A 27,257-nucleotide genomic window follows, 5' to 3' on the forward strand; every position below is an offset into this window, starting at 1 on the left:
TGTTTCGAGCATCAATGGGAACTCTGAGAGGCAGCACAAGGGCAACCAGATTTTCAGATATCCAAATTGAAACGCTGGTGCAAACTGTGGAGGACAGGAGGCACCTCCTATTTCCAGAGTCTGGGAGGCCCTCTTGCCAGGTCTTCCGCGAAGCATGGGCAGAGGTGGGCACCTTAATAGTGGACCGCACAGCAACTCAGTGCCAAAGAGGTGCAACGACATCACTCAAGTGGTGAAAATAAGTACATGCTGCCCCAACTACTGAACTGTAGCCTCGGAGCCTCTGGCTCCTTCCCCAGCCGTTACATATCAGTCTCTGTGTGCACTCAGCAAACCACCATTTAAGTGAGGACTCAACCATACATCACCTGTGCCTACTCACATTTGTTGCATCCTTTCATTTGCTGCTTAGAATTACAGCTCTTTAAGCTGCACACCCATGTCTTCCACATCCCAACCTAGAATGTTACTCATCAACCTTTCTTTGCTTTGTAGGCCAAGTTGGCACATAACCGTCGTGAGCAGCAGAGAACCAGAGGTGGATCGGTTCAATGATGTGGAGGAAAGGGTACTGCGGCTGGTTGCCTGCCAAGTGGCCATCGGGACCGGGAGTCCCGCTGGGGGCCGTATTGCTAAGTCATGCCCTTCCTATCATGCCATCTGCACGCTACTGCACAAAGGCCTATTATTTTGCTGCTCAACAATGTGTGCATCTTTGTACCTACATGGCTGACTGATCACCTTCCCTCACCTGAACGCAGCTTTTGTGCCATTTGTGCCACTGATGCTTGCAGACAATGACCCGGACGTGGATGAGCCTATGCCTGAGCCCCCAGAGCCCAGTGTTGCAGGAGGAAGAGGGTGAGGAAGACCCAGATCCAAGCACTGCATCACTACTTCTTACTCGCACCCACCAGCTCAGATAGGAGAACACAGTGGATGTGGTGTATTTGGACTTTCAAAAGGCTTTTGACAAGGTGCCACATAAGAGATTAGTGTGCAAAATTAAGGCGCATAGGATTGGGGATAATGTATTGACGTGATAGAGAACTGGTTGGCAGACAGGAAGCAAAGAGTGGGAATAAACGGGTCCTTTTAAGAATGGCAGACAGTGACTAGTGGGGTACCGCAAGGTTCAGTGCTGGGACTCCAGCTATTTACAATATATATTAATGATTTCGATGAAGGAATTGAATGTAATATCTCCAAGTTTGCAGATGACACTAAGCTAGGTGGCAGTGTGAGCTATGAGGAGGATGCTAAGAGGCTGCAGGGTGACTTGGACAGGTTAGGTGAGTGGGCAAATGTATGGCAGATGCAGTATAATGTGGATAAATGTGAGGTTATCCACTTTGGTGGCAAAAACAGGAAGGCAGATTATTATCTGAATGGTGACAGATTAGTAAAAGGGGGGGTGCATCGAGACGTGGGTGTCATGGTACATCATGTATATAAGCAGGCCACCCATGAGGTACCTGCACTCTGGAGTCTTATTAAAGGAGCTAAGGTCACACTTGCTCATTGTTCACAGTACTCAGTTTCATCCTTCATTATGAGTGTATCAATTGGCGACGAGGTAACGAACAACCGCGCAATAATGCAAAGAACAGTTGGTATCTTGGAGAAGTTCTCAGAAGGGGACGATTGGGAGGCCTTCGTGGAGAGACTCGACCAATACTTTGTGGCCAATGAGCTGGAAGAGGACGAGAACGCTGCCAAACGAAGGACAATCCTCCCTACTGTCTGTAGAGCAACAACCTATGGCCTCATGAAGAATCTTCTAACTCCGATAAAACCAACAACTAAATCCTATGAAGAATTGTGTACACTGGTCTGGGAGCACCTAAATCCGAAGGAAAGCGTTTTGATGGCGAGATATCGGTTCTACACGTGTCAATGGTCGGAGGGCCAGGAAGTGGCGGGCTATGTCGCCAAATTAAGGCGCCTCGCAGGACATTGCGAATTTGAGGGATTCCTAGAACAAATGCTGAGAGACTTTTTTGTACCGAACATTGGCCATGAGGTAATGCTTCGCAAATTGTTGACTGTTGAAACTCCGAATCTAAGCAAAGCCATAACGATAGCCCAGGCATTTATGTCCACCAGCAACAACACCAAACAGATTTCGCAGGATAAATAGATTTCGGCCAGTACTGTGCACAAAGTAATGTCGTTTTCGAGCAGGAATATACATGGCAGAATGTACATGCTGGCTGCTGCTGCATGACCTCAGATGACCCAGAGTCTGCCATCAATTGTTAATGTGAGGCAGTTAACACCTTGTTGGCATTGTGGAAGTGATCATCGGGCCCAGCAATGCCACTTCAAGCACTATGCATGCAACGGCTGCAGAACAATGGGACACCTCCAGCAAATATGCAGGCGAACTGCAAACCCTGCAAACCACCACGTTGCAGAGGAAGATCGATCCACTGTGGATCAGGCTGAAGTGGAGACTCATACCAAGGAGGCAGAAGTGTACAGGGTACACACATTCACCACGAAATGTCCATCAATAATTTTGAAAGTTGAACTGAATGGAATTCCAGTATCTATGGAACTGGACACGGGTGCGAGTCAGTCCATAATGAGTAAAAAGGCCTTTGACAGGCTGTGGTGCAACAAGGCACACAGGCCCAAGCTCAGCCCCATTCACACCAAACTAAGGAGTTACACCAAGGAACTAATACCTGTAATTGGTAGTGCAGAAGTCAAAGTCTCCTATGATGGCGCAGTACATGAACTCCCACTGTGGATTGTGCCCGGGGATGGCCCCACATTGTTTGGCAGAAGCTGGCTGCGAAAAATCCGCTGGAATTGGGACGACATCCGAGCGCTTTCGTCCATCGACGACGCCTCATGTGCCCAGGATCTGAGCAGATTTCCATCGTTGTTCGAGCCAGGCATTGGAAGCTTCTCGGGGGCGAAAGTGCAGATCCATTTGGTTCCCGGTACGCGACCCATCCACCACAAGGCTCAGTCGGTACCAGATATGATGCGTGAGAAAGTGGAAATTGAGCTGGACAGGCTGCAGCGAGAAGGCATCATCATGCCGGTGGAATTCAATGAGTGGGCCAGTCCAATTGTCCCGGTACTTAAAGAGGATGGCACGGTCAGAATTTGTGAGGACTATAAAGTAACGATTAACCGTTTCTTACTGCAGGACCAGTACCCGCTACCCAAGGCAGATGACCTATTTGTGATCCTGGCTGGAGGAAAGATGTTCACCAAGTTGGATCTGACCTCGGCTTACATGGCGCAGGAGCTGGAGGAGTCTTCGAAAGGCCTCACCTGCATCAACACGCACAAAGGTCTGTTCATCTATAACAGATGTCCGTTCGGGATTCAGAACATAGAGAGCCTGCTAAAGTCAGTTCCTCGCACCGTGGTTTTCCAGCACGACATACTGGTTGCAGGTCGGGACACCATTGAACAGTTGAAGAATCTGGAAGAGGTTCTTAGTCGGTTGGATTGCGTGAGACTCAGGTTGAAACGCCCGAAGTGTGTTTTCCTGGCACCAGAGGTCGAGTTCTTGGGAAGAAGAATCGCAGCAGACGGCATCAGACCCACCGACGCCAAGATGGAGGCCATCAAGAGCACGCCGAGACCACAGAACGTGACGGAGTTTCGGTCGTTCCTCGGACTCCTTAACTATTTCGGTAATTTCCTACCTGGGTTAAGCACCCTGCTAGAACCCCTACATGCACTACTGCGCAAGGGAGACGACTGGGTATGGAGGAATTCACAAGAGGCTGCCTTTGAGAAAGCCAGAAATCTGTTGTGTTCAAACAAACTGTTTGTCCTGTATAACCCTTGTAAACGATTAGTGTTAGCTTGCGATGCATCATCATACAGGTTTGGGTGTGTGTTACAACAGGCTAACGAATCGGGGATTTTGCAATCGGTTGCTTATGCACCCAGGAGTTTGTCCAAGGCCGATAGGGCCTACAGCATGATTGAAAAAGAAGCTCTGCCGTTCGTTTATGGGGTAAAAAAAATGTACCAGTATTTGTTTGGCCTCAAGTTTGAGCTTGAAACTGACCACAAGCCGCTCATATCGCTGTTCTCTGAGAGCAAAGGGATTAACACCAATGCCTCTACCCGCATCCAAAGATGGGCGCTCACGCTGTCGGCATACAACTATGTAATCCGCCACAGACCGGGCACAGAGAACGGCGCAGATGCTCTCATTCGGCTACCATTGCCCACCACCGGGGTGGAAATGGTACAGCCTGCGGACTTGCTCATGGTAATGGATGCATTTGAAAACGAAAAGTCACCCGTTACGGCCCGCCAGATCAGGACCTGGACCAGCCAGGATCCTTTACTGTCCTTGGTAAAAAAACTGTGTCCTCCATGGGAGCTGGTCCAGTGTCCCAGTGGAGATCCACCAGGCGATTAAACCGTTCCACAGGTGCAAAGATGAAATGTTCCTGCAGGCGGACTGTCTGTTGTGGGGTAATCGCGTGGTCTTGCCCAAGAAAGGCAGAGATACGTTCATTTGTGAACTGCACAGCAGCCATCCAGGCATTGTAATGATGAAAGCCATAGCCAGATCCCATGTGTGATGGCCCGACATCGACTCAGATTTAGAGTCATGCGTGCGCCAGTGCAACACTTGCTCTCAGCTAAGCAATGCACCCAGAGAGGTACTGCTAAGTTTGTGGTCATGACCCTCCAAACTGTGGTCGAGGATCCACGTGGACTATGCGGGCCCATTTCTCGGCAAAATGTTCTTCTTGTCGTGGATACTTACTCAAAACGGATTGAATGTGCAATAATGTCTGTTAGCACGTCCACGGCCACCATTGAAAGCCTACGAGCCATGTTTGCCACGCACGGCCTGCCTCATGTCCTAGACAGCGACAATGGGCCATGTTTCACCAGTGCTGAATTCAAGGAATTCATGACCCACAATGGGATCAAACACGTCACATCTGCCCCATTCAAGCCCGCATGCAATGCCAGGCAGAACGGGCAATTCAGATCATCAAGCAAAGCTTGAAACGTGTGTCGGAAGGCTCCTTGCAGACCCGATTGTCCCGAGTGCTGCTCAGCTACCGCACCAGACCCCACTCATTCAACGGGATTCCTCCAGCCGAGCTGCTCATGAAAAAGGCGCTCAAAACAAGGCTCTCTCTTGTCCACCCAGATCTCCATGATCACATGGAGGGCAGGCGGCTTCAACAAAGTGTGTACCATGACCGTGCAAATTTGTCACGCGATATTGAGGTCAATGGCCCTGTGTTTGTACTCAATTATGGACATGGTCCCAAATAGCTCGTTGGCACAGTCATAGCCAAAGAGGGGAGTAGGGTGTTTCAGGTCAAATTGACCAACAGACTAACGTGCAGAAAACATTTGGACCAAATCAAATTGTGGTTCACCAACAGCTATGAACAACCCGAAGAAGACACCACCAACTTTGACCCTCCAACATACACACAAGTGGCAACCGACATCACGATTGACCACGATGCCGAACTCAACATCCACAGCAATCCGGCAGCCCAATGAAGAACCAACCAACTCACCCACACCCGCATTTGTACCGAGACGATCGACAAGGGAGCGAAAAGCCCCAGATCGTCTCACCTTGTAAATAAGTGTACTATTAACTTTACGAGGGAGTGATGTCATGTATTTAACCCCTTGCAAGCAGTATTACACTGCCACCAGATGGCCTACCTGTTGGAGCACTGTATATAAGCAGGCCACACACAAGGTACCTGCACTCTGGAGTCTTATTAAAGGAGCTAAGGTCACACTTGCTCATTGTTCACAGTATTCAGTTTCATCCTTTATTATGAGTGTATCAGGAACCTGCTCTCTCAGGAGGCCAACAGTCCTGATCCCAGCCCTGTCATTGCAACCAGACATGGCTGGCACCCAGTCATTCCAGACTGCTGGCATCCAGCCTGAGGCAGTGCAGTCTGCAACCAGCCCTTCCAGGGTCAGAGCTGTTTGAAGGTTTCATAGAAGGACATTTGTCGCATCAGGATGTGAAAGAGAGCAGCCTTCCACCAGCCATGCTGCAACCACAGGGGAGACGCTGCAGCGTAGTTCTAGAGTAGGTATATGTAAAAGGAACTATAAGGAAATACACAAGGGTGCGTGAAAGATGGTATGTTGTTGTTGCACGTTTTGTTCCATAAATGTTGATTGGAAACTTTATTGTTTGTTGTTGTGTCTGACTTCAGAGTGGGGAATCACATGTGTAAGGGCTTACTGTTTCGACATGGGGATGCACAGAGGAAGGTGCAAGTAGTGAGCACTTTATTTGAATCGAGCTGCTATGAGACGGTCGCGGACCTCCCTTGCAGGATCCGGATGGTGACGGCGTCTCCTGCATGGTGCTGAGCTTCCTCCTGCATCTCCCACTGAACCTCCTCGACTTGGTGCTCCTCCTGTTCCTCCTCCTCCAGCGCTACGGCTATGTCGTCGGCCAATGGCTGTGCCCTCATGATTGCCAGGTTGTGAAGCATGCAGTAAACGACAAAAAATTAGGACTGCAGGGCTCCTCCTGAGCGATCAAGCGGAAGGGTTTTTTCAGGATTCCGATGGTCTGCTCAATGACCTGAGCTTCACCTGCATAGGTGTGAAGGGCCCAGTATAAAAGGCTGCCCACCATGCTTGTGCCTCACTCTGGAGTTACGAATAAAGGACCAAGATCACTACAGTTTGAGTACAACACATTGCCTCGTGGAGTCATTCATAAGTGCATTACTGACATAACAGTACTCACCCTTGTTTGAGGCTCCAGGTCTGTCTGCAGGAAATAGCAGAGCTGCATGAACACTTATTTCCTGAATCGCAGTCTCCGGAGACACTGCTCATCAATCAGGTTGATGTACGAAAACTGTTGTCGGAAGACCTTTCGCCACCCGTCTGTGTCTGTGTCTTGGTCTGGCCACTTCCTCAGCACCCTGGTCGTGCTGGCCGTGACTCTCTGGATGCTCCTGCTGCTGGCCATCTGCCTGATACTGCTGCTGTTGCCTTCTCTTCTCCATGCCCCTTTCTCTCTGGCTGTGTGGGTCCGCGTTCCTGCCGCTTCTTCTCACTGCATGGCCTTCTTCACGCCCATCTGCAGGGGTCCTGCACGCACTTTTCTGCAACCCTCACTAAGGCCAACTGCATGGCCAGCTATATTCCCATCTCCATCTGCCTGTAGGGTCATATCTCTCCCCTTCTCCCGATGCCTCTGCATCCGTAATTGCTGGCACCTTTGTCTTCTCCAAAGTACCCTGCGATACAGAATGTGGAGGAGGAAGTTGACTGCCAGCACAGACCCAATTAGTGGCAAGCAATGGCCAACTCTGCTGATCGTCACTATTTAACCAATGGGAAGGATGGCAGCCAGTATGAACTGAGGGCCAGTAATCAGTGAAGGCGGCTTCAGCTGCCAAAAGTACAAGCCCTATACTCTTCAGAAACTTTTCGGCGACAAAAATGGTAGCAACCACAGCACGCCTTTAAATAGCGCTGGAGGTTCAGCTTGCCGATTTGATGATTGCTTAGGTGATTTTGGGGCAAGTCCTCTTCTGCGGCAGTGACCAGGCGCTGCGCACGGTGATGACGTCTTTATCGCTGTGCAGGGCGGATGGCAGCGGACAGCTTTTGTGCCTCCTCCAAAGAGGAGGGCAATGTCACATTCATCGCTGCAGCCGAGCCGACCGGGCGCTAACTCCTTTCTGCCCCGTTATGTAATGGGCCTGAGAAAAACGGGAAATTTACCTTATAGTTTAATTTTTAACTAATTACTAAATCTAGTTTAAGTTGGATGTAATAACTGAAATTAAGTTTTTACCTGTAACACAAAGCACTTCAAGTTTTAGAGGCAAAAAGCAGCACCGCCTTCCCCCTCTGCTCTGAATTCCCACTCTCTCAACTTTACCGCTCTGTTTAGAAACACTCCGTTTAGGACCACTTTGTGCAGATCACACCTGGTATTGTTACCTCAAATGGAGTCAGGAAGTGCAGAAGCTTGGCACACTGTTCAATCCAAGATCAGACTCTTCCTTATGTCTGCTCACTATTAAAAGTGCTTTCTTTCACCTCTGCAACATTGCCACTTCTGCCTTTATGCTGGTGAAACCGTAATTAATATCTTCATCATTTCAAGGCTTCACTTCTCCAAACCTACTCTAGCTGGCTTCCTTGCATCAACCTCCCATCATCCAAATGTTGCAATTCACACCATCTTCTATGCTAAATGCTACAGTCCCATCGCCCCAATCATTTCCAAGTTCCCCCCTGCCCCAGCATGTCAAATCTGTCCATGGTGGCACGCTCCATCACTTGAATAATCTCTTCCTGTTTTATGCCCCTGTGTGCACTGTCCTTTCCTCTAACACCGGATTTTTCCTTGCTCCTTGCCCCTATGTTTCACCAGTGTTAGCCACTTATTTATCCACTAAGCTCCAACCTTCCTCCACCTTACCCTCTCTCTTCGTGCTTTCAAATCCATTTCAAAATCCCTCCTTTTCATTAATGCCTTTCCCCATCCATCTCCTCCTTTCCCCATTCTTGGTACCACCTTATTACAAAGCACTTTGTAATGTTTCCCTACACCTATGGAATGTTATTGTTGTTACAGAAGTAATTTTGTTGTGTTTATATAGCAAGCACTACCTTTTGTACATGCAGCTAAATCGCTCCTGGCAGTAAACAGTTGTAAAAATATTAATGTATTGATCCAATGTTAAGAGGTTTTTGTTGCTTGTGAACTATTTGTTCAACTGGAATTAAAAGGATATTGGCAAATTTGCTCAGGAATTACAGGATCACACAATGCACTAAATTGAACATGTGAAGTTCGTGTAAAGTATCAGACATGGCAGGCAGAGCAGGAGATAGCAGTCACATCTGGAGAGGTCGACCCAATGTTTCCATTTACATGGCATTCCTCTAATACAAGACACCATTGATTGCAATTAAGTTGTCATCCATGCAGCTGCAGACAATGGCTTGTATTTTATCAAGATGCAAGGTTAGTGTTTTCTCAATATTCAGATGGTATGTAATTACGGCAAAAAAAATTATACAAATCGGCGCTCATTTCCCGAAGAATACTCACGATACACAATTTCACTGGCTGCCTACACAGTCCTACCTGCATGCCAGATATAACTTGCCCATTTCTAGTTGTTGGGAGCTTTAATGTTTTGCAGTACTTCTCCGATTACTTATCCAGAAACAGTTGCTAGCAAGGGACTGGCGGTGATCCAGGGAGTACTCACCTGTACCTGTGATTTGGCATGCATGGTACTTCTAGAGGTCAAGTCCTACCTGCAGTTACTGATCTGTGTGTATAGACCACCATAGTATTGCTGCAAAGTCTGTGAATCCCTCCATTATGAGTGTTCCAATGTATTTTCTAGCACGTCAAAAGTGGTGTGCATTGCATCTTGGTCTTTGGACCTCAACATCTTGCTATCATCAATGGAGCGATCCTAAGTGATGTTCCAAGCATGCCTGCCAGCCAACCGCGTGCCAGAGGTCTCACCAGAGATGCCACTGAGGCTGCATGCTGCTCGATGACAGGCTGCAGAGCAGAGAACTCTTGTTGCATGACAAGTGATAGAATCCACAAGTTCATGCTTGTGAAGTATCTTAAATTTAATTTGTGGTTTCATGAGACTAGAATCACAAAGCAAGTTAGAAGTGCCCCTGGGCCTGCTGTACCTCAACACAGCACCACCCAGTCCTTCTTCACCAGCCATCTTTCTCCTTCTTCATTTGATTCAGCTTGTGTTGCCTTGTCAAACATGGTAATTCCTTTAAAAGTGTATATCTGCGCTGGTGCCTAGCTGAAAGTAATGTGAATGCCACAGAGTGCTGAGGTGAGTGTGACATTTGCAGTTGCAACAGCGTTCTCCTTTCAGACTTGTAGCCATTCTACAAAAAGAAGATGGCACAAGTTGAGCACAAAGACATTGTTTGCATTTTTTGTGGCAATGACAGTGTTTCGTTGAGAAACATACACACTGCTTTAATCTGATGACAGTGAAAATCATTGCAATAGTGAATGTGTGCATTTATCATTACACCAACCAGCAGCTTGCTGTTTCCACAATGTTCAGCATTCCCCATGCTCTGTACACAATCCCAAGCTACAATATCCATAACGGGACGCTCAAATTGGGTGATGGATTTTATTCGCTGAATGTCACCACCAGTCTCAACATGGCATTGCCCAGCGAAGGTGTTGACTTTTGCCAAGAAAAGAATCATTTACATTACTTGAGATGTAACTTTGCAGAGAAAAGCAGAGGCTGCACAACATATACATTTTTTTTCATTCATAAGATGTGGGCGTCGTTGGCAAGGCCTGCATTTATTGCCCATCCCTAATTGCCCTTGAACAACCGTAATCCTCGGGACCGAGTCTGTTCTGGTTTTTGTTTTTTTCAGGATTTCAGACAAATCAATAGTCTGAAATCCGGAATCCTCAACCAAATCTGTGCCGGGTTTTGAGCGGTGAGGTCCGAAATTTGGCAAAACCCGGCACGGATTTTGTCAAGGATTACGGATTTCAGACTTGACTTTCATGTCTAAAATCCAGAATGCTTGACTGAATCCGTGCCGGTGTTTGGGTTTTGCCTCAAAAATGTCTGGTTTTCAGACAATAATTCCGGATTCTGGACGACGCCATCAGCTATGCGCAAAATGTCCGGTTTTTGGACAATTCCGGTTTTTGGAGTTCCAGATTCGGGATGTTGCACCTGTACTTTCATGTAGTCAGTTATATCTATATATAAGGAAGTTGGGGAGAAAACTGTGCAACCTCTTAAAGGCATGTGCTATTGTAATAGCATCATTACCTCTCTTTTGTATTGCATAGCAAGGTGCTTGTTAAATTTAGGTTAGCAATACTTTTCTGTGAAATTACACAGCCAAACATGTCTGTCGCCTGCTATCTCTGCAGCCTCCTTGTATAAGCATTTCTAAAAATGCAGGATAATTGGGACTCATATACATATATAGTGATGTGAAGTAACTGGCAGTTATGCCCATATACAACAATGAGATAATTGACTGATTAAAAATGCTTACAAAATGCAACTTCTGCACATTCTTCCAAACTTTGTTAGCATTCCACACAATTAACTCATACATCCATCTGCTTTATTGTGGTTCATTCTTATGAACAATAGACAGCATTTCTTCATTTCCTTATGCCATCCTACAGTGGTTTGCATGGTCTCATTCGAGATGTGGATCTTTCGACACTTAACTCCCTCTATCACTGGTTAACTTTAGGATTGAGTGCCGTGCATTATTTAAAGTAATCATATGCCCATTAATGGAATTAACAGGTAATTGAGTACCATTATTCTAATGTTTGTGATTGCTCCCTTAATTGAGTTGGAAAATAAACAAAATTAACTCATTTAACACACAGTGTAAATTAAATCCCTGGCTCGGATATAACCACGGAAGAGAGGCAAGCAGTTGGGCTGAATGACCCCCGCCACCTTGGCCATGCCCAGGAGCAGTCCTACGAGGAGGCCTTCCGACCTGCCCACTCCCCTCTGTACAGGGTGCACAAAGATCAAGAGCATGGGACTGAAGTCCAACCAGAATTTGAGGAGCAATCCCTTCAAATATTGGAAGAGGGACTGCAACCTCACACATACAACAGAGACTCTTCCAGACCGCAAAGATTGCAGGCGGCCTGGGAGTCCGTGAACCGACTGAAAAACCTATTGCACGGGACTGCTCCATGTAACACCCTCCAGGCCAAGTCCCCAATAAATAAAGGGAGGACTCCCACATCGAGAGCACTCCATTGGAGACCCCCGCCTCCTCCATACGGCAAGGTGGTGTGCCATGGCGTGTCCGAAAGGCAGACAAGGATGGCAAAGTGGAGAGTGTGCAGGAGCAGCCCGTACAGGAATCCCCTCCACACAGAACTGAAAGGCATGGAGGGGATATCCCAGGTAGAGGAGGCTCAGGTTGTGAGGCACCGGCTCCCGAGGGAAGTTTTGGGGCTTGGCGCTGATGAGGAATTCCGTCCGGATGGGGGTCAGTTCGGACGGGATCGCCCCACGTGCTTGAGCATCCTCGACACATCTAATGGAGTCAGGGTCCAGTGCTGTTTTTAGCGACTCGATGGCATTGGCCGTGCACTGGACGTCGGCCCAGGATAGGCTCCTCAGGCGCCATCCAGAACGCTCCTCCACCATCGAGTAGATCCCAGACCCTGGTCACCTTACCAAACACAGCCCCCTCATCCGCCTGCCACCTAACACCGCGCTTGTGGAGGTATGGATTCCTGAGCAGTGGCTCCCGAAGGACAGCCGCCACTCCAGACATGGGGAGAACTGCGCTTGGTGGCAACTTTGTTCCAGACCCTGATGAGTTCCTGGTAAAAGACAGGCAGACCCCTCATGGCGATCCGGAAGCCTCCCAGGTTCACAAACAGTAGCTGCATGTCATAATTGAGGCAGTACTGAAGAAATACGTCGCCAGCGCACACCATCTAGGAGGATGCTCGATGTACAGGTATCTCTGCAGGGTCTGAAGATGGAAAGTCGCATGCTGCACGCTGACGCACACCAACGCCTGACCGCCCTCCCTAAGAGGGAGACTCAGAACCGCAGCAGACACCCAGTGCTTCCTGTTGTTCCATAAGAAGTTGACCAGGTTCTTCTGTATCTTGGTGACAAATGCAGGGGGAGGGGTCAAAGTGACCAAACGGTACCACAGCATAGCGGCTACCAGCTGGTTTATGACTTGCGCTCGACATCTGTAGGACAGCACTCGGAGCAGTCCTGTCCAGTGCCCTAGGCAAGTGGCAACTTTGGCCAACAGCTCCTGCCAGTTCGCCGGCCAGGCTTCCTCGTCTGGGCTAAGGTAGACTCCCAGATAGAGGAGATGAATTGTGCTCCAGGCAAAAGGCCTGAACTCCTCCGGCAGAGAGTCCACCTGCCACTGACACATCAGGAGTCCGGAACATTTCTCCCAATTGATCCTGGCGGACGATGCGGCAGAATAAATTGTCTGGCACTCACGCATCCTCCGCAGGTCAGTGGGATCCTCGACAATGAGGAGCTGACCTCCATGCCCAGCCCTGGCAGAGCCAGTATCAACAGCTCTACATCTCTTTTGGGTTGAAGACAAAAGAATTGAATCAAGTGCCCCCTGATTAAAATGGGGGGGGGACACTTCAAACATTTTTCAAGTGTCCTTTTTTTGTTTTTTGTTTTTTTTTTGTTTTGTGTTTTTTTCTGTTTTTTTTGTATTTGCTTTAGGGCAACGAGAGGCAAATTATACAAGTGCCCCCTGACTGGGGGGACACTAAAATCCGGCAATAAAACAAATTAACCTTTAAAACATATAAAATCAAATTAAAATTTAGTTGCCAGGGGTGATGATGCACTCCAGTCCCTCCGGCGCCCACCTCTCGCAGAAGTCTGCGAGCGTACCGGTGGACACCACGTGCTCCATCTTCCAGGGACACCCTGGCTCGGATGTAAGCACAGAAGAGAGGCAGGCAGTCGGGCTGAACGACCCCCTCGACCACTCGCTGCCTGGACCGGCTGATGGCCCCCTTGGCCGTGCCCAGGAGCAGTCCTACGAGGAGGCCTTCGGACCTACCCGCTCCCCTCCGCATAGGGTGCCCAAAGAAGAGGAGTGTGGGACTGAAGTGCAAACAGAATTTGAGGAGCAGCCCCTTTAAATAATGGAACAGGGGCTGCAACCTCGCACATTCGATAAAAACATGTAATACGGACTCCTCCATACCGCAGAAATTGCAGGCGGCCTGGGAGCCCGTGAACGGACTTAAAAATTTGTTGCACGGGACTGCTCCGTGCATCACCCTCCAGGCCAAGTCCCCAATAAATAGAGGGAGGACTCCCGTGTAGAGTGCACTCCATCGGGGACCCCCGCCTCCTCCGGACAACAAGATGGTACGCCATGGCGTGTCCGGATGGCAAACGAGGATGGCAAGGTTGAGAATGTGCAGGAGCAGCCCGTACAGGAAACCCCTCCGCGCGGAACTGAAAGGCACGGAGGGAATTTCCCTGAGGCGGCTCAAGTTGTGAGGCGCCGGCTCCCGAGGGAGGTTTCGGGGTTTGGCGCCAATGAGGAATTCCATCCGGATGGGGGTCAGTTCGGACGGGATCTCCCCACGTGCTTGAGGCTCCTCGACACACCTAACAGAGTCAGGATCCAGCGCTGTTTTTAGTGACTCGATGGCATTGGCCGCGCAGCGGACGTCGGCCCAGTTTAGGCGCCGTGCCAGCACATCAGGCACCATCCAGCTCGCTCCTCCGCCATCGAGCAGCCCTGATCCTGATCACTTCGCCAGCCACAGCCCTCTCGTCTGCCTGCCACCTAAAACTGTGGAGGTACTGATTCCTGAGCAGCGGCTCTTGCAGGACTGCCGCCACTCTCGACGGTGGAGAGCTGCACTTGGTGGTGACTTTGTTCCAGACCCTGATAAGTTCCTGCTGAAGGACAGGCAGCCCCTGTATGGCAGTCCTGACGCCCCCCCAAGCTCACAAACAGGAGCTGCGTGTCGTAATTGAGGCTGTACTGCTGGCGGAAGAAATACGTCGCCAGTGCATGCCACCTAGGACGGGGCTCGATGTAAAGGTACCTCTGCAGGGTCTGAAGACGGAAAGTCGCAAGCTGGGTGTCGACGCACACCGACGCCTGACCGCCCTCCCTAAGCGGGAGACTCAAGACCGCAGAAGAGACCCAGTGCTTCCTGTTGTTCCAGAAGAAGTCCACCAGCTTCATCTGTATCTTGGTGACAAACGCAGGGGGAGGGGTCAAAGTGACCAGCCGGTACCACAGCATAGTGGCCACCAGCTGGTTTATGACTAGCGCTCGGCCCCTGTAGGACAGCACACGGAGCAGTCCTGTCCAGCGCTCTAGGCGAGCGGCGACCTTGGCCTCCAGCTCTTGCCAGTTCGCCGGCCAGGCTTCCTCGTCTGGGCTAAGGTAGACTCCCAGATAGAGGAGATGGGTCGTGCTCCAGGCAAAAGGCCTGAGCTCCTCCGGCAGGGAGTCCACCCACCACTGACCCACCAGGAGTCTGGAACATTTCTCCCAGTTGATCCTGGCAGAGGATGCGGCAAAATAAATCGTCTGGCACTCACGCATCCTCCGCAGATCAATGGGATCCTCGACCATGAGGAGCACGTCATCGACATAAGCCGAGATGACGACCTCCACACCCAGCCCTTGCAGAGCCAGTCTCAACAGCTCTACAACTCTTTTGGTTGTAACTGATTAACCAATTAAATCAAGTGCCCCCATTGTGGGGGGGGACACTCCAAACATTTTTGAAGTGCCCTTTTTTTTTAAGTTTGTTTTTTTTGTGGGGTTTTTTGTGGGGTTTTTTAGGGCACCGAGAGGCAAATTATACAAGTGCCCCCTGACTGGGGGCACTAAAATCCGGCAATAAAACAAATTAATCTTTAAAACATATAAAATCAAATTAAAATTTGGTTGCCGGGGGTGATGATGCACTCCAGTCCCTCCGGCGCCCACCTCTCGCGGAAGGCCGCGAGCGTACCGGTGGACACCACGTGCTCCATCTTCCAGGGACACCCTGGCTCGGATGTAAGCACGGAAGAGAGACAGGCAGTCAGGCTGAACGACCCCCTCGACCGCCCGCTGCCTGGACTGGCTGATGGCCCCTTGGCTGTGCCCAGGAGCAGTCCTACGAGGAGGCCCTTGGACCTACCCGCTCCCCTCCGCACAGGGTGCCCAAAGATCAGGAGTGTGGGACTGAAGTGCAACCAGAATTTGAGGAGCAGCCCCTTTAAATAATGGAATAGGGGCTGCAACCTCGCACATTCGATAAAAACATGGAATACGGACTCTTCCAGACCGCAGAAATTGCAGGCGGCCTGGGAGCCCGTGAACCGGCTTTAAAATTTGTTGCACGGGACTGCTCCGTGCACCACTCTCCAGGCCAAGTCCCCGATAAATAGCGGGAGGACTCCCGGGTAGAGTGCACTCCATCGGGGACCCCCGCCTCCTCCGGACGGCAAGATGGTACGCCATGGCGTGTCCGGACGGCAGACGAGGATGGCAAGGTTGAGAGTGTGCAGGAGCAGCCCGTACAGGAAACCCCTCCGCGCAGAACTGAAAGGCACGGAGGGGATTTCCCCAAGGCGGCTCAAGTTGTGAGGCGCCAGCTCCCGAGGGAGGTTTCGGGGTTTGGCGCCGATGAGGAATTCCGTCCGGACGGGGTTCAGTTCGGAAGGGATCTCCCCACGTGCTTGAGCCTCCTCGACACACCTAACGGAGTCAGGGTCCAGAGCTGTTTTTAGCGACTCAATGGCATCGGCCGCGCGGCAGACGTCGACCGAATTTAGGCGCCGTGCCAGCACGTCTGGCGCCATCCAGCCCGCTCCTCCACCATCGAGCAGGTCCCTGACCCTGGTCACCTCGCCAGCCACAGCCCTCTCGTCCGCCTGCCACCTAAAACCTCGGTCGTGGAGGTACGGATTCCTGAGCAGCGGCTCCTGCAGGACAGCCGCCACTCTAGACAGTAGAGAGCTGCGCTTGGTGGAGACTTTGTTCCAGACCCTGGTGAGTTCCTTGTAAAAGACAGGCAGCCCTGGACAGCGGTCCTGACGCCCCCCAGGCTCACAAACAGGAGCTGCGTGTCATAATTGAGGCTGTACTGTTGGCGGAAAAAATACGTCGCCAGCGCACGCCACCTAGGAGGGGGCTCGACGTAAAGGCATCTCTGCAGGGTCTGAAGACAGAAAGTCGCTAGCTGGGTGCTGATGCACACCAATGCCTGACCGCCTTCCCTAAGCGGGAGACTCAAGGCCGCCGCAGAGACCCAGTGCTTCCTGTTGTTCCAGAAGAAGTCTACCAGCTTCTTCTGTATCTTGGCGACAAATGCAGGGGGAGGGCTCAAAGTGACCAGCCGGTACCACAGCTTGGCGGCCAGCAGCTGGTTTATGACTAGCGCTTGACCCCTGTAGGACAGCACTTGGAGCAGTCCTGTCCAGCGCCCTTGGCGAGCGGCGACCTTGACCTCCAGCTCTTGCCAGTTCGCCGGCTAGGCTTCCTCGTTGGGGCTAAGATAGACTCCCAGATAGAGGAGATTGGTCATGCTCCAGGCAAACGGCAGGGAGTCCACCCGCCACTGACCCACCAGGAGTCCGGAACATTTCTCCCAGTTGATCCTGGCAGAGGATGCGGCAGAATAAATCATCTGGCACTCATGCATCCTCCGCAGGTCAATGGGATCCTCGACCATGAGGAGCACGTCATCGGCATAAGCCGAGAAGACGACCTCCACGCCCGGCCCTTGCAGAGCCAGTCTCAACAGCGCTACAAACCTGTGAGCATACTCACAGGTGCATACATTACACCTACCAAAGTGAATAACCTCACATTTCCCTACATTAAACTCCATCTACCACCTTACTTAGTCTATCAATATCCCTTTGCAGATGCTTTGTGTTCTCCTCACAACTTACTGTCCCATCTAGCTTTGTATCGTCAGCAAACTTGGATACATTACAGTTGGTCCCTTCATCTAGGTCATTAATATAGATTGTAAGTAGCTGAGGCCCCAGCACTGATCCCTGCGGCACCCCACTAGTTACAACCTGCTAACCTGAAAAAACCTAAAAAAGAGAAAATGGATGCTCTCACCAACTTGCTCATAGCATCAAAAATTAATTACCAGTGAGTTGTGCTCCCTGGATGCATCCAAGGATACACACCGAGTACTCCTTTGTGGCTGGCTTCAGTGTAACACCATAATTACGTCTTGGTTAATCCTTGCCACTGGACCAAGACTTAACTCTGTCAAGCCCGTATGGTGGCTGGTGTGCAATGGCCACCACATGTAAAAAAAAATCCAAGCACAGGCAGCTTCCACCCTTCAAGATGTCGTTCGGGATCTAGAATATTAGGTCTTTCATTGAAACACCTGTGAACTCATCCCTTTTCGGCGTGGAAGCAAGTCATCCTCGCTTCGAGGGACTGCCTATGATGATGATGATGATGATAATTATCGAGTGTCTATTGACACCACTATGTCAGCCAATGAGTTGCACTGTGTCAAGACAATGATTTTTAGGCAGGGCGGGACTTACATAAGAACATAAGAACATAAGAATTAGGAACAGGAGTAGACCATCTAGCTCCTCGAGCCTGCTCCGCCATTCAACAAGATCATGACTTCCGGCAGAGACTGGAGACTGCACCTAGTAGAAGTATTAGCTACATGTTCTTTGCATATTGGGGGAATTCAGATAAAGTTAGAAAATTCCAGCAATGTTTTTTACACCAAACAAAGTCTATTTATTCAGTAAACTGCAAAGCAAACAAAGTTTATTTACAGAGTGTATGTAAAAAGAGTCTCTACGAACTGTAAAAAACAGAACCCATGACCGAAACTGCAGCAACTTCTCCCAATAAAAGCAGGGCGGTTTCTCCTGCAAAATGCAGTGAATGGAGGATAGTTACAAAATATGCGTAAAATCAATCTCAATCACTTACAGCAGTGGGGGGTTCAGGCATGAGTGACTGGTGAATTAACCAATCATCTCCATTCGAGCCGGGAATAGTGTTTCTATTTGCCACGCACAATTATATGCAATCAGCAGTGGAACTCCAGTCTGCCATGTGTGCATAGACATGACTCTGAGACTTGTAGGTGCAGTATGATTGCAGCCTTCGAGACTGGAGACTGCACCTAGTAGAATATTAGCAAGGTGTTCTTTGCATATTGGGAGAATTCAGCTAAAGTTAGAAAATTCCAATTTAGTATTTTTGGGCAATAAAAACTCTAATAGATGATTCATAATTTAAACAAAACTTTATGTTTTCAAGTCCCCCACTGCAGCAAAACAATCCGCTAAAGCATCTTCAGCTTCCGTGTTTATGATCGAATAGTATTGCATTAACAGAGTCACGTGCTGATCCTCCAGTTGGCTTATTTTATAACATTTCTACAGAACTACACAAAGGGAAGAAAGTGCCTTACTTGCTACAAGTGGCTCTTCTTCAGACTGTCGTAAATAGAATGTGACCTTTTCCAAGTCAGACAAGGCAACCAGAGTATCTTCCAACATAGCCTGCTCATCCATCTAGAAGACATTAGCCAAACAAAAAAAAATCAGAGGCTCAACAGGGGATAGGGCAAAGTTGAATACTTACTTAATGGACCACAACTCAAAATGTAGATGCATAAATTACAGTAGCACTATTTGTGATGCAGTACCCTAAGTACATAGGTTTTTTAATCAAATATACTGGGATATTTGTAAAACATCAATACAAATCATAAGGTACTGATATTAAGATAGGAAATATTGTTAATGACTGCAATATTCCACTGATGGAAGCAATGAGAAAGCATGGAGCCATCAAACAGTTTAAAACAGGTCTGTATACCACTTGGAATATATGTTGTAATTAATTGTAAAATGGATTAGAAAATGTAAAGGACCTCACAATTATCTTCGATCTCAGTCTTCATCTGCTGCCCGCTGCTCCTAAAGGATTTTAGTTATTTAGTCCACTTGTTGCTATCTCAGTGAGTAAATGGAGAGAACCAGTTATCCTATCTGCTGGTTTCCTAAGACACTCCCACCTTTTACGGTAAACAAACCTTGTTTTGGAGAGTTTTATGATATATTATTGATGGGGAACATTATGGTGGCTGAGCACAAGCAGCTCCAAGGAAATCCCTGTACTTTACATTAGGCTGCAGCTATTGTTTTTGGGCCTCAACTAATACATGATTACTGTAGCTATATATTAAATAATGTTTTATTCTGCCGTGCAAATCTATCTAAATAAGAGTCATTCTTAGTATCCCTGTTATATTGCCCAAAATTCATTGCTACAAAGTACACAAAGTGTTGCCTGTCAACTTGTTCCACATTTACTGCTCACCTATGCCAAGTCTTCACACAACCATCCAACTTTTTCATTGTATCTTATGCATACCATACATCAGTCGGGCGTAGCCTCAAGATAAAATGTATAATTGGAGACCTTGCCATATTCACATCTTCTCAAGGCCTATAGACATCAAATAATTGTAAAACAATCAAGCTGTATGATATGTGGTCACTTAGTGACACCCAGGTTGTTGTGCAGGTTGTGCATGCTGACATGTGCAAGCAATGCGTACAATTCTAATACTTTCTGCTTTCATTAAATGGCACAACGAGGGCACAATGCAACATGGAGAAAAGCCTTTGTGCTGGATTTTCGGTCTTCTGCCGTCCTTGTTAGCGCTCAGAGGGGCGGCAATGCATCGGTAAGCACTTCCACGCAGGTGGCCAGCTTCCATTGCCCCGCCAGACATTCGGTGCCGGTTTCGAGGGGGCGCAGAGCATTACCGCCCAGAAGTGGTGAGCCGGTGTGCAACACCTCTGGTTGCGATGTCAGCTCGATGTTTGGATCACGCCCGACCCTTAGTGTCCCGTAGAGCGACATGGTGGGAACGCCTGTGGACGCTGGCATTCCAAGCTGCAGCGACTGCAGTGAGGTAAGTAATGTCGACCTGAGGTCAGTGTGTTTGTTTTTTTAAGATTCTGATTGAAGTTGTGGTGGCGTGAGTTATTTATTGAGAATGCTTTTATTGGGTTTTTTTCAGATCCCCCCCCCCGCCCAAGACTACTTTTAGGTCGCTCTGAGGCTAACTGTTTAGCTTGGGATTTTCACTTGATCAGCTGGCCGAGCGCCCTAAAAGAGATGTGCAACAGCTCCGTTAGTGCTCCACTCTAAACTCAGAGCCCAGCTGATGAATTTATCAGCGGCAGACGCAAATCATTTGCTGCCGCAAAATTTAGCGATCAGCCTGGGACACCGTGGCAACAGAAGTGCGACTGAATTTCTCCCCCTTTGTATTCGAGTGTAGCTAGCAAAAGCATATCTCCTCTGACAAGTAGTTCTGGCTGGATCTATGGACTCACATAGTTAGGTAATAGTAGGTTGATACATCTTACCTCAAGTATAAGCATAAAAACATAGAAATATAGAAAATAGGTGCAGGAGTAGGCCATTTGGCCCTTCGAGTCTGCACCATCATTCAATATGATCATGGCTGATCATGCAACTTTAGTACTCCATTCCTGCTTTCTCTCCATATCCCCTGATCCCTTTAACCATAAGGGCCACATCTAACTCCCTTTTGAATATATCTAATGAACTGGCTTCAACAACTTTCTTTGGTAGAGAATTCCACAGTTTCACAATTCTCTCATCTCATCTCGGTGGCTCCCCCTGATAATTTCTCTGAGAACAAGAGGAATTCCAAAAGGAATGCCCATCCAAGTAATGCGGGTGGTTACAAATCATCACAAAATTCTCTTGACTAGTAGGTGGTGTAAAGCAAAAAAATAGACTGATGGGATGAAAGTCTCCAATATTTCCTGACTATAAGGGTTCATAGAATCATAGAAATTTACAGCACGGAAGGATGCCATTTCAGCCCATCGTGTCCATGCCGGCCGAGCAGGAGCTATTCAGCCTAATCCCCCTTTCCAGCTCTTGGTCTATACCCTTGTACGTTACAGCACTTTAAGTGCACATCCAAGTATTTTTTTTACTGTGGTGAAGGTTTCTGCCTTTACCATCCTTTCAGGCAGTGAGTTCTAGACCCCCACCACCCTCTGTGTTATATATGTAAACTTGTATATACCTTGTACAGCCACCAGAGGGCTCATTCCCTGGAGTACCAAGGGATCCCACAATCCCTTGGGAGCACAGGTACGTAAGGAGGCCTCACAGGCTGGAAAGGCACTCTGGAGACCTGCAATAAAAGACTAAGGTCACACTTTACTTTGAACTCATGGTATCCAGTCAGACTCTTCATTCATACATAACAACTGGCGAAGAGATACAGATGACGAACCCAACGATGCAGAGAACAGTGGGCATCCTGGAGAAATTCTCGGAGGGAGATGATTGGGAAACCTTCATGGAGCAACTCGACCAATACTTCGTGGCCAACGAGCTGAAGGAGAAGCAAACACTGCCAAACGAAGGGCGATTCTCCTCACCGTCTGCAGGGCACCAACGAATAGCCTCATGAAAAATCTGCTTGCTCCAGCGAAACCCACAGAGAAATCATACAATGATTTGTGCACACTGGTCCGGGAGCATCTGAACCCGAAGGAAAGCGTTCTGTTGGGGAGGTACCGGTTCTACACCTACAAAAGGTCCGAAGGCCAGGAAATGGTGAGTTATGTCGCCGAGCTAAGACGCCTTGCAGGACTTTGTGAATTTGAAGGACATTTGGAGCACATGCTCAGAGACTTTTTCGTGCTTGGCATTGGCCATGAAATGATACTTCGCAAACTTTTGACTGTAGAGAACCCAACCTTGAGTAAGACCATAGCGATAGCCCAGGCGTTCTTTGCCACCAGTGACAATACTAAGCAAATCTCTCAGCACACGAGTGCTGCTACAAGTACTGTGAACAAAGTGATGTTGTTTTCAAATCGCAACGTACAAGGCAGGCCCCACATGCCTGCAGCTGCACGTCTGCAGATGTCTCAGAGTCCACCATTAAGGGTGATGAATGCAAGGACATTAACACCATGTTGGTGCTGCGGGTGTGATCATCGTTTCCATTCATGCCGCTTCAAAGGGTACGTTTGCAAGGGCTGTGGAACAATAGGACACCTCCAATGTATGTGCAGGTGAGCTGCAAACCTGTTCATCCTGCAAACCACCATGTTGCAGAGGAGGACAGATCCACGGTGGATCATGAAGAACCAGAGCCTCAGACCAAGGAGGCAGAGGTATGTGGGGTGCCCACATTTACCACAAAGTGTCCCCCGATAATGCTGAAGGTTGAATTAAATGGACTCCCAGTGTCAATAGAGCTGGACATGGGCGCAAGCCAGTCCATTATGAGCAAAAAGACTTTAGAAAAATTGTGGTGCAGCAAGGCCTCAAGGCCAGTCTTGACTTCCATTCGCACGAAACTAAGAACTTACATGAAAGAACTGATTCCTGTCATCAGCAGTGCTACCGTAAAGGTCTCCTACGATGGAGCGGTGCACAAGCTACCACTCTGGGTGGTACCGGGTGATGGTCCCACGCTGCTTGGCAGGAGCTGGCTGGGAAAGATACGTTGAAACTGGGACAACGTCCGAGCGCTCTCATCCGCTGACAACACTTCGTGTGCCCAGGTCTTAAACAAGTTCCCTTCGCTGTTTGAACCAGGCATCGGGAAGTTCCAAGGAGCAAAAGTGCAGATACACCTAATTCCGGGCGCGCGACTCATCCATCACAAGGCGAGAGCAGTACCGTACATGATGAAAGGGTAGAGATCGAGCTAGACCGGCTGCAAAGAGAGGGCATCATTTCGCCGATCGAATTCAACGAGTGGGCCAGTCCGATTGTTCCAGTCCTAAGGGAGACAGCACCGTCAGAATCTGTGGTGATTTCAAAGTAACTATCAATCGTTTCTCTCTGCAGGATCAATACCCACTACCAAAGGCTGATGACCTTTTTGCTACGCTGGCGGAAGGAAAGATGTTCACGAAGCTGGATTTGACCTCGGCCTACATGACGTAGGAGCTGGAGGAATCATTGAAGGGCCTCACCTGCTTCAACACGCACAAAGGTCTCTTAATTTATAACAGATGCCCGTTTGGAATTCGATCAGCCCTAGTGATATTCCAGAGAAACATGGAAAGGTTACTGAAGTCGGTCCCGCACACAGTGGTCTTCCAGGACGATATCTTGGTCACAGGTCGGGTCACAGTCGAGCATCTGCAGAACCTGGAGGAGGTTCTTAGTCGACTCAACTGCGTGGGGCTCAGGTTAAAACGCTCGAAGTGCGTTTTCCTGGCGCCTGAAGTGGAGTTCCTGGGGAAAAGAATCGCGGCAGACGGCATCAGGCCTACCGATTCGAAGACAGAGGCAATCGAGAACGCACCGAGACCACAGGACATGACTGAGCTGCGGTCGTTTCTAGGACTCCTGAACTACTTTGATAACTTCTTACCGGGTCTCAGCACATTGTTAGAACCACTGCACTCCTTACTGCATAAAGGAGATGAATGGGTATGGGGCAAAAGCCAAGGAAATGCCTTTGTAAAAGCTAGAAAATTGTTATGCTCCAACAAATTGCTTGTGTTGTATGATCCATGTAACCGTTTGGTACTAGCATGTGATGCGTCGTCATACGGCGTCGGGTCTGTATTGCAACAAGCTAATGAATCTGGGAAATTGCAACCGGTTGCTCATGCATCCAGGAGTCTGTCTAATGCTGAGAGAGCCTACAGCATGATTAAAAAAGAAGCGTTAGCGTGTGTTTATGGCTAAAGAAAATGCATCAATATCTGTTTGGACTAAAATTTGAATTGGAAACTGACCATAAGCCACTCATATCCCTGTTTTCTGAGAGTAAAGGGATAAATACAAATGCACTGGCCTGCATCCAGAGATGGGCGCTCACGTTGTCCGCATACAACTACGGCATCCGCCACAGGCCAGGCACAGAAAACTGTGCCAATGCTCTCAGTAGGCTGCCATTGCTCACCACGGGGGTGGAAATGGCGCAGCCGCAGATTTAGTCATGGTTATGGAAGCATTCGAGAGTGAGCAATCACCCGTCACAGCCTGACAGATTAGAACCAGGACCCCTTACTGTCCCGAGTAAAAAATTGTGTGCTTCACGGGAGCTGGTCCAGTGTCCCAGTGGAAATGCAGGAAGAGATAAAGCCGTACCAGCGGTGCCAAAATGAAATACAGGCAGACTGCCTTCTGTGGGGCAATCGGGTAGTGGTCCCCAAGACGGGCAGAGATACTTTCATCCGTGACCTCCACAGTACCCACCCAGGCATCGTAATGGTGAAAGCGATAGCCAGATCCCACATGTGGTGGCCCAGTATCGATGTGGACTTAGAGTCCTGCGTGCACAGATGTAACACATGCTCGCAGTTAAGCAATGCACCCAGGGAGGCGCCACTAAGCTTATGGTCTTGGCCCTCCAAACCGTGGTCGAGGGTCCATGTCGACTATGCAGGCCCGTTTTTGGGTAAAATGTTCCTTGTGGTTGTAGATGCGTACTCCAAATGGATTGAATGTGAGATAATGTCGGCATGCCCACGTCTGCTGCCACCACTGAAAGCCTGCGGGCCATGTTTGCCATGCATGGACTACCTGATGTCCTTGTGAGCGACAACGGGCCATGTTTTACCAGTGCCAAGTTCAACGAGTTCATGACCCGTTACGGGATCAAACATGTTACATCTGCCCCATTCAAACCAGCATCCAATGGTCAGGCAGAGAGAGCAGTGCAAACTATCAAGCAGAGCTTGAAGAGGGTAACTGAAGGCTCACTGCAGACTCGCCTATCCCGAGTCCTGCTTAGCTACTGCACGAGACCCCACTCGCTCACTGGGATTCCACCTGCTGAACTGCTCATGAAAAGGGAACTCAAGACAAGGCTCTCGTTAGTTCACCCTGATCTACACGAACAGGTAGAGAGCAGGCGGCTTCAACAAAGTACATATCATGATAGTGCAAATGTGTCACACATGATTGAAATCAATGATCCTGTATTTGTATTGATTAATTGAAAAGGTCCCAAATGGCTTCCCGGCACTATCGTGGCCAAAGAGGGGAGCAGGGTGTTTCGGGTCAAACTTTCAAATGGACTCATTCACCGGAAACACTTGGACCAAATCAAGCTCAGATTCATGGACTATCCTGAGCAACCAACTTTGGACCCTACCTTCTTTGACCCCCCAAAACACACACCAGTGGCAACCGACACTGCGGTTGGCCACGAACCAGAACCCATCACCAGCAGCAGCCCAGCAGGACTCACCACACCAGGCAGGCCAGCTGCACAGCAGCCCAGCGAGGGCTCAACAAATGACTCACCAAAACCAACGTTTGCACCAAGACGATCAACCAGGGAAAGAAAGGCCCCAGATCGACTCACCTTGTAAATAGTTACACTGTTGACTTTGGGGTGGGAGGGGGGGGGGAGTGTTGTTATATATGTAAACTTGTATATACCTTGTACAGCCACCAGAGGGCTCATCCCCTGGAGTCCCAAGGGATCCCACAATCCCTTGGGAGCACAGGTACTTAAGAAGGCCTCACAGGCTGGAGAGACACTCTGGAGACCTGCAAAAAAAGACTACGGTCACACTTTACTTTGAGCTCACAGTATCCAGTCAGACTCTTCATTCATACATAACACTCTGTGTGAAGAGATTTCCCCTCACATATCCTCTAAACCTCCCCCCAATTAATTTAAATCTATGTCCCCTGGTTGTGACCCCTCTGCCAAGGAAAATAGGTCATATGAGGAGAGATTGGATCAACTGGGCCTTTATTCACTGGAGTTTAGAAGGATGAGAGGGGATCTCACAGAAACGTATAAGATTCTGACGGGACTGGACAGGTTAGATGCGGAAAGAATGTTCCCAATGTTGGGGAAGTCCAGAACCAGGGGACATAGTCTTAGGATAAGGGGTAGACCATTTAGGACTGAGATGAGGAGAAACTTCTTCACTCAGAGAGTCGTTAACCTATGGAATTCCCTGCCGCAGAGAGTTGTTGATGCCAGTTCATTGGATATATTCAAGAGGGAGTTAGATATGGCCCTTACGGCTAAAGGGATCAAGGGATATGGAGAGAAAGCAGGAAAGGGGTACTGAGGGAATGATCAGCCATGATCTTATTGAATGGCAGTGCAGGCTCGAAGGGCAAAATGGCCTACTCCTGCACCTATTTTCTATGTTTCTATGTTTCCTACCCACTCTATCCAGGCCCCTCATAATTTTATGTACCTCAATCAGGTCTCCCCTCAGCCTCCTCTGTTCCAAAGAAAACAGACCCAGCGTCTCCAATCTTTCCTCAGCCAAAATTCTCCAGAGCAGGCAGCATCTCCTCTGCACCCTTTCCAGTGCAATCACATCTTTCCTGTAATGTGGTGACCAGAACTGCACGCAGTATTCCAGCTGCGGCCGAACCAGTGTTTTATACAGTTGAAGCATAACGTCCTTGCTCTTGTATTCCATGCCTCGACTAATAAAGACAAGTATTCCATTGGCCTTCTTAACCACCTTACCTACCTAGCCTGCTACCTTCAGGGTTCTGTGGACTTGCACTCCGTGGTCCCGTTGTTCCTCTACACTTTTCAGTGTTGTACCATTTAATGTGTGTTCCCTTGCCTTATTAGACCACCCCAAATGTGTTACCTCACACTTATGTGGATTGAATTTCATTTGCCACTGTTCTGCCCACCTGACCAGTACACTGATATCTTCCTGCAG

The 27,257-nt window shown here is 48.9% G+C and overlaps 1 protein-coding gene across 1 annotated transcript in view; it reads right to left on the reverse strand.

Moving 5' to 3' along the window:
- prex2 (phosphatidylinositol-3,4,5-trisphosphate-dependent Rac exchange factor 2) overlaps positions 1 to 27,257 on the reverse strand; it is a 910,511-nt gene that overhangs the window by 249,615 nt on the left and 633,639 nt on the right. The window contains exon 33 of the mRNA XM_070891336.1: positions 18,980 to 19,082. Within this exon, the coding sequence (XP_070747437.1) occupies positions 18,980 to 19,082 (103 nt within the window). The remainder of the gene's footprint in view (positions 1 to 18,979; positions 19,083 to 27,257) is intronic.

Source organism: Pristiophorus japonicus, chromosome 1, assembly GCF_044704955.1.
Source record: "Pristiophorus japonicus isolate sPriJap1 chromosome 1, sPriJap1.hap1, whole genome shotgun sequence".
In the NCBI taxonomy this organism is placed as follows: domain Eukaryota; kingdom Metazoa; phylum Chordata; class Chondrichthyes; family Pristiophoridae; genus Pristiophorus; species Pristiophorus japonicus.